This window comes from Ambystoma mexicanum, chromosome 4p, assembly GCF_040938575.1.
Source record: "Ambystoma mexicanum isolate Mex_15411 chromosome 4p, UKY_AmexF1_1, whole genome shotgun sequence".
Taxonomy (NCBI): Eukaryota; Metazoa; Chordata; class Amphibia; order Caudata; family Ambystomatidae; genus Ambystoma; species Ambystoma mexicanum.
Window position 1 is genome coordinate 665,725,276 of NC_090927.1, and position 13,196 is coordinate 665,738,471.

The window sequence follows — 13,196 nt, forward strand, 5'->3', positions numbered from 1 at the left end:
TGAAATTGTGTTTGTTTCCTTGGTAGCTAACAATAACATCTTAGAGATGTGTTAGAACTGTAATTGGTAATAGCAATTTCCAAAAAGCATTTAGTGCCCTGATGCCTCTTCCGAGGCAATATGTTTTGCACTTTATACGTCTATTTACCATACCATGACCCTATACAATCAGCGCAGTCTAGCAGGGACCAGAATGCTGGAACTTGGGCCAAGGTCCTTCCTTGCTTACAGTATTTCTCTGACCACACTATCTTTCTTTCACATCACCTGCACCATCCATTCCAACTCCTCAGTAATATCCTCTCCCCTTGTGCTCCTGTTCCCTCTCTGTCTCCTCCTCTTTCCTCTTTTGACTTTGTGGATTACTTCACCTCTTAAGTCTTCTCTCTGCAGTCTTCCTTTACTCGTAGGTCACCTCATTATACGTCATCTGCTTTCCTCACTTTCTTTTTTCTGTCTTCCTTTTCCTCTCTCTCCTATTCAGATACTTCCCTTTTTCTCATGCTCATCCCCTGGATCATCCTCTCGATTCTATTCCATCCTACCTGATCTTTTCTATCTACCTCCAACATATTCCTTACCTCACTGCTCTTATTGCTTAAGCTTTCCTTTTTTGTGTCTTCTTTTCCTGCTTCTTTGAAGCATGCAGTGATTATTTATATTCTAAAAATCATCTCTTGATCCCACGCTACCTGGGAATTTTCATCCTACCTCTCTTCTTCCATTCCTTTCTAAATTGCTGGAGCGTATTGTCTACACACATATCTCCTCTTTTCTGAATATGCACTAATTTCTCCATCTCCATAAAGAAAGGTTAGCAACTTATTAACATTTGTCTATTACAATTGATTTGGCACAGACATGAATAAGATAGATTATTGGATATACTTTAGATGTCACAACATTATGGAAATACATAGTGAGCTGCGTCTCATGACTAAGAGAACTGACGAACACAAGATGAATGGTATTTTATATGTGGAATGTGTATTTAGACTGCATTTACACTGATTAGAGGAAATTACAGTTTGTGCAGTAAAACTAGGGAAACAAAGATTAAGTAAAGGAATAGGTGAGTGCACAATGTCAACTCAGATACATGAGTCTATTTGAAGTTTTGTTGTTTAGGCTAATTGACTATAAATTAGAAACTTTTGAATAATTGAAATATTCAATTATTGAGAATTGGATAACTTTCTAATTTTTGTATTTTTAAAATATTCTTTGTAGAATAGTGTCTAGAAACAGCCCCTGAAGAAGAGATAGATAGTCTCGAAACAGGTTGGGCAATAAAAGATAAACATCTGAAGAAATTAATTTGGAGTTGGACTGTTACTAAATAATTGTTATATGAACAAAGTGAAATTGTTTACAAGGAAGTATGCAAAAAAGTACCTAACAGCTACGCATTATTATGGTTAGCATTTTCTAAAAAGTTTGGCTAATATATTGAGTCACAAACAGTGTGAAGGGAATGCGAGATCCCCAAATAGGGAACTTAACTCTCTAGTTTTCTATTATACAGCCCATTTGCCAGGCCTGTAGTTTTCTCCCCTACCACCTGCAATCTCAAAGAAACACTAAATTAATGATCTGACATCGTAATTCAAACTCAAATATACTAAACACTAGGGGTAGAAGAGTGAAAGGTATATTAAGATTACACATGTACTTCAAACAGGCCCACATGGGACATGGCTGCAGAGGTTAACAAAGGAACAGGAAACCCCAACAACCTTTCATATGTGACTTTGTCAGCCTGAAGCCAGCTCCCGCCCTCAGTATTGATGTCATGCCTGGGACTGCATGTTTACAGTATTCCACCCCAGGGATTCGGGGTGGGGGGGACCACATCCATAATGTACAAGTATGTGGTCTGCAGGAGCCAGAGAGTCTGGTCTCGCCATAGCATCAAGGAAGACCTGCCACTTTAATCAGGAACCACAGAGAGCTCCATTAACCAGAGAGACCCTTTGATCCACAACAGACAGGATGATGGGTGGGACTTAAGATCACACGTTTTCACCTCTTTACCTTTCCTATTGCAAAGCACTCCGGTTATGACCTCATACATACAGGAGACTGTTGGTGGGGAACCAGAATTGGTTCATTAAGGTAGGCTTAGCCTACACCAATCACTGTGGCCCATTTGGCTTTAAAAGAGGGCAGAGCCCCTCTTTTGGAAGATTATCTGAAGACATTGCAAGAAGTAGCAAGAAGAGCTCCCCATTGCAAGCTGGCTGAAGGTACAGTCTGCCTTACATCTTCTGCCAGTGAAGGAAGACCAGGACCTCCAAAGAGGGAAGCGAGATCCCTCCCCTAAACATCTCCCAGGGAAAGGAGGGAGCTACCAAATCCAGGGGACCATTGAGCCGCTCCAGACCCGGTACCCAGCCAGCAGACAGTGTGCCCTGCTAGGCTCTGCAGCCAAAATCCTACATGCAAAATGCCAGAAGATCTCTGAACGACAAACCAAAGACAAGGCAGCTACCTGCAACACATTCCTCAGCTTTGGGCCATTTGGCTTAAAGGATGACACAAGCCCATTGAAGAAGCTGGGAGAAGGGCCTCAATGAGCATCTACCAACTTCCGCTTAAAAGGACCTTTTCGAGCCAGTCGAGTTCCCTCAAGCTGCGGCCGACTGCAATGCTAACCGTTGTCAGGCAGCAGTTGCTTAAAGACATCTGTGACGTCTCGACCAGTACTTCAGAACCACCAAGCAGCACTGAGGCAACAATTCCTGGCCCTGAGTCGCCATGCAGGCCAGCCTGCAGCCGTTCATCCAACTTCACTCGCCAAACCGTTTTACCGCCTGATACCCGTAGCTGACTCCCGTCTAGAACTATCTCCCAGAAGCATGCAAAACGCACTGGACCCAACACGACCTTGTCAAATACCAGGAACACCTACAGCACAAGGTACATTGTGGATCTGTTCCCCTGGTCCTTCCCAGAAGGCTGCTACAGACATTTTAAGACTCATTTCTCCCTTTGTGTTGAAGCATCTAATCTTGAACTGTTGTGATTATTTACCATGCTGATTACCCTCCTGTCAGTATCCAGTGTGCATCCCTTTTCCTTCTTTGAAACTGTCTGTCCTCTGCATTCATTTACAGGTGGGTTGTATTTCATAGTGTTGCTAGAACTGTCTGTTGTGATAATAATAAAGTAGATATTTTTGTTACAACCTTGACTGTCCCTTTTGTCTTTGGGTAATAGTTGTATTTTTGCTGTATTGCAACTAACCAACGATCCAACGATCCACAACCTTTCAGAGATAAGGATTCTATACACATGTACCCATCAAAAACGGTGTGCCCTGGTTGTGAGGTATTACATCTAAAACACTCACCAACTGACAACACTGATATAAATATAGTTCTTATCTATAGACCCTCATCCCTAATCTCCGATTTCAATGACAAATTAGTCCAACAACTTAACTGCCTTCAAAGCCCAAACACCGCCACCCTGGTACTGGCTGACTTCAATCGTTGGCCAGGGAACTCAAAGGATAAGGAAGCAATCAGCCTCAAGAAGGTACTTAGCAGCATTAATTACCAGGTCATGAATGCAGCCCCCACCATGATCAATGGTAACCAGCTTGATTGGGTGGTCACTCATAATCTTGACACTAATGATTATAGGACAACACCATGCATCTGGACAGACCACTTTAGAATATCCTTTACCCTGGGTTGTCCCTAAAACAGAAAAATCCCAACAAGCCCAAGAAGACTCTAAGCTGCAACTTTAAGAAAATCGAGAGGGTGCACTTACATCAGTGTATTAAAGACACTCTAACAGACTGCACAGAAGAGGATACATGTGAGGCCATTCATGATACACGTATGCACCAAGCAAAGTAACTGGTCGACCGGAAGGCCCCATTAACATGTAAACTTATTCGACCGAACAGCAACCATCAAAATCTTGACCTCATGGCATTAAAAAAGGAAAAAAGGAACAGAGAAAGAAAATGGCTGAAAGAACCGTCCTCTATAAACAAGGAGGGCTTGAAAGAATCTGAAGAGGTCCATAGGGAAAGCATCCGTCGGGTTAAGAAAAATGTCTATAACAACCAAATTAAATCCACCGACAATGCCACTGGCAAATTATTTAACATCCTGAAATCCATTGAAAAGCCCAACACCATTACCCCCACATTCACCCCATCGCAGGAAGTCTCTGACAAAGTCCAGACTGCCTTTTTTGACAAAATCAAAAAGGCCCGGGACAAGATATCAAGGGCTCAAACCACTCAGGCCACCTACGATCAGCCCACTAGGGTCACATCAAACTCCACAGAACCGTTTAGGTTTCAGACAACCTAGGTAGAGGATATATTGAATGCTCAGGCCTCTATGAAGTCCACAGCATGTGCGGAGAATATTCTGCCACCTAAAATGATACTGGATAACGCAGATATATTTGCCCTATTACTCATGAGAATAGTCAACACATCATTTTGCGACAAGGTAGTGCCAACGAGTATAAAGACAGTCACTGTCACCCCTTTAGCAAAGAAGCCCAACCTGCCTCAACAGGATCCTACCAACTTAAAACTCATAACCAATTGCAATTTTATTCTGAAGGTGATGGACAAGGACGCCACTGCCCAATTCCAGGCCCATGTGGAGACCAACGAGATACTACACCATCAACAGCCTGGCTTCCGTGTTGCACACAGCAGGGAAACGCCATTCTGGACCTTCAGACACACATGTTGAATATCGTTGATAAAGGGAAGACAGGGCTCACACTTGTGTATAGGCGCGTTACAAATGCCATATCATATCATATCATACTCCTTGACCTGAGCGTGGTGTTCTCGACCATGGTCTGATCCAATGCACGCTGGAAAGAGTCGCCAATTGCTCATAGGAAGCAATTGGTTGGCTCTTATCCTTCCTCGCCAAAAGGAAATCCAAAGTCCATTGGGGTGATAAATTCTCCCACGTAATGGACATACCTTTCAGGGTCCCTCAAGTAGCCAGTATATCGCCATTACTGTTGAATCTATACTTAAGACTACTCTGCGAAGTCCTGGACAACATCTAAGTCTTCTCTGCCAATTATGCTGACGATACTCAGCTGGTATTGGAATTGAGTGGAAATTACTCTGAGGCCAGCAACACTGTTTCATCCGTGTACAACAATATCGAATCATGGATGGAACATAACTGGCTATGCCTTAACTGCAAGAAAATAGAGCTAATGATATTCGGCTCTCATCAAGCGCAAATCAATTTAATCTCTCAATACGAGTTGTTCCTCATTAAGGACAACCCAATACAGGTCTTTGAAAAGGTTAAGACACTGGGAATGATCATGGAGGCCTCTATGAGTGCTGATGCCCAGGCCTCGTATGTGACTAAGAACTGCTCTTACTATGTTATGTTATGTTATAACATTTCTATAGCGCCAAAGCCCTAAGGCATCTAGGTGCTCCTTCACAATCAGAAATGGATCAGTGAGGATGACCGAAGATTAGATGAAGAGTATCATTTTCAAAAGCTTTCTGAAAGCCAAGTGATTGGTCTCTTTTCTGAGCACCAGAGGTAGATTGTTCCATGCCTTTGACACAAGCACTGGGAAGGAATGTCCATTTCCATGTGCTCTCTTAGTCCTTGCCACCTGTAAAAGCTGGGTGGAGGTAAGGCAAAGATTTTTTGCGGGCTGATATATAGTGATCTTATCCTTTAGGTAGCTATGAGCTGTCCCATAGATGCATTTGTGACACAAGGTCAGCATTTTAAAGGAGATCCTGGCTATATAGGCAGCCACTGTAACTACTTTCTGACAAGGGAGGTGGGTTCATATCTTTTCATGCTATAAATTATACACACAGATGCGTTCTGGATTTTCTGCAGTCTGAGAATAACTTCTCTACTAGCACCCCCCAACAGGGCATTGTAGTAATCCAGGCGTGACAAAAAAACGGCCCTAACTAGTTTGGCTCGGTTATTTTTAGAAATTAGTGGAGCGACTGGTCTCAATACTCGCAAGTAGTATTGGGTATTCTTTTCAACAGCATCCACTTGAGCCCCTGCGTCCAGGGAGGCCGCCAGGTATGCACCTAGAGTCTCCATCTTATCGACCACTTCTATGAGGCTGTCATCAACCAAGAAGCTAGAGAAAGTATGAACTAAGGTCTCTCTAGATTTCTTGGACTCCTAAATCATAAGTTCTGTTTTCCCGGCATTTAGACATAACCAATTTCTAGTCATCCAGTTCTTTATAACTCTATAGACCTTCTTTAATTGGTACTGATCTTCCTGGTGGTCTCCTGATAGCTCCATTGACAGCTGGAAATCGTCTGGGTAATTTGTAAAGAAAAAGCCCAACTTCTCCAGTTCTCCACAAAGAGGGACTATATAAATGTTGAAGAGCAGAGGTGACAGACATGCTCCCTGAGGGATGCCACACATAATGGTTTCCACTTCAGAGGACGCGTCACCCATTGTACCCTGTATCTTCTGCTGTCCAGAAAAGATCTGACCCAATTTATAGTCTTGGCAGCAAGTCCACCCGTATCTAGCAGTCTCTTCAATAATATCTTGTGAGCTAAAAGATTGAAGGCTGTGCTAAGATCTAACAATATCAGCAAGCCTGCTCTGCTTTTCTCCACTAAAGTCGGCATGTGGGTTTGGAGGTCCACCAGGGCGCTCTCTGTGCCATGAAAGGGACGGAAACCTGATTGTCTTTCATGTAACCGGCCTGTATTTTCAATGTGGAGTTGAAGGTGGGTTGTAGCTACCTTGTCGACCAACTTTAAAAAGAATAAGGTATGTGATAGGCCGAAAGATGGTGCCGTCTTTGGGATTTAAGCCAGCTTTTTTTTTAAAGGGGCGTAACAGCCACTGTTTTAATGGCCTGTGGGACAGTGCTGTGCCTAAAACAGGTGTTAATGAATCTACATAAGAAAGGAGTAAAAATGTCCAGGTGGTCCAAGCTTATCTTTGACGGGATAAGATCCCCCGGACAGCTGGTCGGCTTCATGGCTTTCATAATATCTTCAATCTCAGTGACTTGAGATCTCTGGAAATTTGAATCCTATGTGGGTTGATTTCAACTCTTCATTCTTGGGTAACGTATGATCAGTCGAATTACTAATTTCTACATTCCCAGAGATGGATGAGTTTATACCTGGAGTTTGGTTCTGTAGTTCTCTCCTAATTTTGTCTTGGGCACATAGCAATTTGTTAGCAAAGGCCTTCTGTGTTCTGACACAGTCCTCTTCAGTAGGTGTAATAGTATGTTTTAAGACTTCTGGTTTTTCCCAGGACCTAAAGAGACGAAATGCTCCTTTGTGTCGTTGCCTGCTAACTCAATTTGGTCATTATAGTAGGTCCGCTTGGATTCCAAAATGTTTTCTTTATATGCTTTTTCATGTAATTTCCAGGTGACCTTGTTATTTAAATTTTGATCTTTTTGGTCAGCTGCTGATAAACAGGTTTCCTAATGGTTTTAGGCTTCATTGGGGCAACATCGTCCAACATCGTCCAACAATTTTGTCATTTGTGTATTATATTTCACGACAAGTATATCTGGATGGTCTAATTCACTAGTTTTATGCATAAGAGAGACCATACATTCAGATAATTTGTCTGTGGTGAGTGCCTTGTAATTTCTATGTGCGGGTTTACGCAGTGGCTCAAGTTTAGGCCCATTGGAAAGCGGAGCAGTATTTGGCTAGAAACAAATGAGTGGTCGGACCATATGCACGGTGTAGTAGTAATTCTTGATAATGCTATGTTATAGCTGGCCATCCAATCCAAGGTATTTCCTTTAATGTGTGTTGGATCGTTGTTATACACTAGGATGTTATTTTCTTTTTAAACAACTTTTCCAATTCCTTAGCTTTTTTGTCCATAGTATTTCCTTTCCACAGGTTCAACTCCCCTACTAGTATTATGGCAGAGTTTGTAGTCTGTATAGTGCTAAGCACAAACTATGTTAGGCTATTAAGAGCAATCAAACCCTAGCTTAGCAAAGAGAATTGCAACACGATAGCTAGAGCAATTATACTGTTGCAGCTGGACTATGGAAATGCACTAATGCTGGGTGCAAACAAACAGTGCATCACAAAATTCCAGCTCATTCAAAATAATACCATCAGGATCATTAAGCAGAAATCCAAGATGGATTACATTAGTAACACCACAAGGGAGCTTCATTAGCTCAAGGTGGAAGACAGGGTCTCATTCAAGGCCATGACGGTGGTCCATAAATGCCTTTATGGGAGAGCACCGGCATATCTCAAATCCAAAATCTCCAGATATGTACCAGGCTGCACATTAAGACCAGAATCTATGGGCCAAATCATTGTAGCCTCCCTCAAGAGATCCAACGGACTGGGTAAGGCTTTCCCCATATCCGCAACCATGAAATGGAATAGTCTACTGGTAGATCTGAGATTTGAAACCAACCTCCTGAGTTTTAGAGAAAACAGAAAACCCACCTCTTTAAATAGAGATGGTCTCTGTCACAACTTCTTATTAAGCTCCTAGTCACCCTGCTCTTCAACTGTCCTGTCCCCATTTTAGTGTTCATTATGTTGGTTGCGTCTCTTTGATGCGCCCTGATGCCCACGTGTGAATGGCGCAGTGTAAACAAATAAATAAAATGAAATAAATAAGCCTGCCATTCTGTCCACATTACCAAAATTGAACAAGGTTTATAATTTGTTTGTGTTTGCAATCTGATTGGACCATTCTGGTGTACTAGAGGTGTGGGACTGATTGATGGTTTAGAACCTGATATTCATCCCTGGACCACTAGTGCACCGGACGTTTATTCGCCACTGTTATGTTTAAATATTTTGTGTTTGTATCTGTCCCACTGCTCCTCCCTGTTGGAGTGCAACAGTTTAACAGATGGGCCTCCGGGGGCCCATTGTGTGTGAGTCACTATTCTAAATGGTTTCTCCAGCATCAATTGTGGGGAAACAAACTTATTTTCCAGCTCATCCCCTGAAGGATTTCAACGTTGATTGCTTAGAGGCAGAGAGCTATTTTCTCATGCTTGATGTTTGGGAGTGCCCAGAGAGCTAGGATTGCTCTATGGGTGTGTTTACTATTTGAGAAAGAGCCTCTGTAAGACTTAGTGTTGTAATAAGAATGACTGTCCGGGGTCTGCCACCAGGTTGGTTATCATGCTGGTGGCTTGGCTGGCTCAAAAACCCAGCCAGCAAGGATGGAATGTTCATGCTTGAATCATGGCAGTTGCCTCAGCAAATCTGATGGAGCAGTCCACAATGGTGGGTTCCCCGAATAAGGGATTGTCATCTCTAGGTTTCCAGCTCCTGGCTACTCCTTGAGGTAAGCTATATACTTGTGAACCTCCCCAGCCCTCTGAGGTGGTCACTGGTAGGGTTTGGGCTTGTAGGGCTCTCGGACCCTGTGATTGTTTATCTTGTGATACTGCTCAGGAGTGTGAATAGGGGGAAGGAGTGAAGGTCCCTGTGACTATCCCTTTGGTGATGAATGCCACAGCGGTTTATCCCCTTATAGTTGGATGTTCCGTTGACTATGCGTGTGCCTTCGTGCCTAAGGGCCACTGTGCCTTAAACGAGTGGTGGAAGCATACAAGCTATTGGAACAGTCTTTTCACTGCATATTTACTACCTACGTATTGTTTTTACCACCTTATTTGTCCAAAAATGGCAGGGGGGTATTCGTATAAGGCAATGTGTGGTGAAGGGTGGGGAAGGGGGAGTCAAACGGGTCCCCCCACATTTTGAGGAAAACAAAACCAGTAAATAACTAGCAGACAAAAATGTGAAGTGGTAAAACACATAGAACCCTTGGGACTATCCCCCCAGGTGACCATTGGCATCTGTGGGAGCGAGAAGGATAAATGGGCTCCTGTGACTGCACCATGCCTTAGTACAGAGACCGAGTTGAAGGAGGGGGGTTGGGGATCCCTCTTGTACCCCATCTGGGTGCAGAATTCACTAGCTCTGGCAGGCGCCCAACCCCTTTGACCACCCCACTGTCGGTTACCAAGGGTAGGTAGGGGACAAAGTCACAATATGTAAAAAAAAAAACACTACAAACATGCACCTGCGTGCGGGCGCGCACACACACACACTATCACAAACACACATACACACTTCTTAGTTGGTTTTGTGAACCCTCTTAACCGCCTCTGCAAAAAACGACAGTTATAAAGAGCACACTATGTGTTTAAATACAGGTTGATAAAACAGCCAGGTTGGTCTCTCTTCGGAAACAGGTGCAGCTGAGAGCAGCAAGCTACTTTCTCTTGATGTTTTTGTTTTGTTTGCTCAACCAGAAGTAAATAAATTGTGCACATGTGGTTTTTGAGCTGCACCCTCCCTCCGTCTCCTCACCCATGTGTAAATGATCCGTGATAAATTACCTCCCGCAAATAAAACCTCCATTTCAGGATCCGGTGCTTGGGTGCTGTTGATTAGTTGACATTATTTATGACACAGGCAGGTAGTAGTAACTAAGGTTTCAGTAATTACTTCCCGCTGCGTTTGACGTCCTCGCTGGAAGAGGCATTGAGGTTTTTTACTGTGGAATGCTCCTTGGGTTGTGGAAAACGGCTGAGCTCTGACGTCTTACAATTCCTTCCCTAGTCAAATAACCTGTTGTGGCACGATTACTCCTTAACGTACAGCTGGCCGGTATGTTCTAAATATTATATTTCATTTATGTTGCTTTTCCTCCCCAGATTGAACTTCGACGGATGACGGTGTACTGTAACCCAAAACTTGCTGCTCAGGAGACCTGCTGTGAGCTGGCCGATGGTCTGGTAAGTTTCAGAAACCAGCACACAATAGGTTTTTTAATCAAAAGCGTTTCTTTCTTACATATTTGTATGCAAGCTTGAGCCAAAAGGACACATGATAAGATAAGCAATTTAACAAATCTTAGACAATCTGGTTCAAAGTTGTATGATCCCCAAATAGGTATGGAAAGGTACACTTAGGCATGTAGGCAAGTTGTGCTGCACCTTTAAAGTGTCGCTCTCAACATTTTCAGGTGGCATTTAAATTCCAAATTGATGTCTCCCATTTCAGTAAACATATATGCCTAATTGTTGTGGTCTCTATATGCTGACCACCTCACACTTCTAACATTGAAGAGTATGAACACAGAGAGCTTTGACGTGTTCTAAGTACTTTGGCTTCTTTTTGATATAAGACTGTTTATTTTTGCTCCATGATATTGTTTTTGCAAGAGCCCGAGGATTCGGCCATTGGTGATATTACATTCCATGTGGAATGTCATCCATGTGTCTTCAAAATGGACTCGCACGCCTCTTAAACATAGTTCAAAAGAAACAATAGGTGGGGGCATGTCCGTGAACCTTATGTTTAACACAGTTAACACATTGTTTGGTGAGCTTGCTAGTGCTTCCTGGCTTTTTTTTTCTATTTTACATAATTTTCTGAAAAATAACTCCAAGTGGACAAAAAAGTTACTTTTGCAGTTCATTGATTTGATGTTTGGTTTAAAATAAAAATGAATACGACCATTACTGTGCTTAAATATGTAATCTCTAGAATTCTAGATGGACACATATGTAATTTGGGGATATATTTGATGAAGGGGTCCAAAGGGACTTCTGGTAGAAAACGAGAGAAAAGCTCACGTGGTCTATGATGTCACTCTGAACTCTGAGGTGGCATAGTATGCACCCAGTACTTGAAAGTAACCCATCTTCAATTCCATGAGGTGTTCACCCCCGCCCCCATACACATACACATTCCACCTTCTGCACTGTCCCCAATGACCAGATGTGCATGGGTGCAAATAGAAAGCATACAGGAACTATAGAAAACATACACAAATACTAGTCTCCCTTTGCCCCCACCACCCTAAAAATGAAAAGAAAAAAAACCCATCCGAGAAATTGTCATATCCCCTGCTCTGAGGTCATGGTAGTGGATTATGAATTCCATAATCCACTGCTATGAAATCACAGCAGGAGGTTAACCCATTCAGAAAGCGAAACAGACCCTTATCGTTTCCTATGGAAACCATGCACAAGAACGGTAAACAAAACAACAGTAAACCGTGTCCATCCGGGTTGATCGTGTTGATGGGACCTTCCACAGGGGGGAACCTAACGCACACCTCTTCTTTTGTGTGGCTGTACTTGTGTGCTCTGCGTGGTACTTTGTCTAACGATAGCCTGTATGTGCAGCTGCTGTTGGTCAATGGTGCAGGAGCACTGCACTATTTCTAGATTAGGAATGGGTGTGTTTGGCAGGAGGGGTCAATGGAGGAAGAAAAGTCCTCCTTGCAGGCTGTGCGTGACTGTCCCCTTTGTATGCACTCCGACCCTGTGAGTCTTAAAAGCTTATTGGACAGCTGAATAGGGAAGCAGACATGACAGTCTTAAAATCAGCAATGCAGGTGTTTAGTGTAGGAGAAATGGATTGCAACCAGGGATGCCAAAGTATGCTCTAACTCACGCATAGATTGTTCAGTCTGCGGCAGCCAGAATTATTCTTAATCTTCTTTGATATTCCTCGACCTGAGGGGCACTGGAAACTCTGCACTCTATTCCCTCCAAACATTCTATGCAAGAATTCAATTCTATTCTATGCCTGGGCTATCCAAACTATAATATAGCAATAACGCCCGATCTGGCAGGCCAGACCGGGTGGTAACGGCATATGCCCAAGTTATAGGCCCAAGCGCAGCAAAGGTTTTGGTTTTAACGATAGGGCCTGGGGCCATTACCTCCCAATCTGGCGGATCGGGTGTTACTGCAATATTAGCACCCCAGGTGCTTACAGCAGTGTATTTTGTTTGAATGAACAGGTCATTCAAACAAAACACTTACCTAAGATGGCCACTGTGGAGCTAGTAGACAGGGCACCATACAGAACCCCTCTTCCATGGCGACCAGTGGGGAAACAGGTGCGGCAGCAGAGGCAGCGGCAAATGTATCACGCAAGTGGGGTAGCAGGTGGTAATGGACCAGAGACCTGAAGGGACTGGATGGGAGGGTGGGGGGAAGATGGCGGGGCGGGGAAGCAGCCATCAGGTTGCTTTGAACGTGAGCTGAGATCGTGGGATTCAGCCCGCAATCCGAGCAAACTGGTTGGTTGGCACCCTTGCCCCGATAGACAGATTCCTATTGCAGAAGGCTGTCAGAATCCTGGGGTTCCATAGCACCTGACATCTAAGTGTAGCAAGAATCCACCAGAG

General features: G+C 43.5%; 1 protein-coding gene across 3 annotated transcripts in view; it reads left to right on the forward strand.

Annotated features, from left to right (window-relative positions):
* The window catches only part of COL19A1 (collagen type XIX alpha 1 chain), a 2,241,461-nt gene that overhangs the window by 425,521 nt on the left and 1,802,744 nt on the right, over nt 1-13,196 (forward strand). For all 3 annotated transcript variants that reach the window (XM_069606203.1, XM_069606204.1, XM_069606205.1), the window contains exon 7: nt 10,705-10,785. In XM_069606203.1, the coding sequence (XP_069462304.1) occupies nt 10,705-10,785 (81 nt within the window). The remainder of the gene's footprint in view (nt 1-10,704; nt 10,786-13,196) is intronic.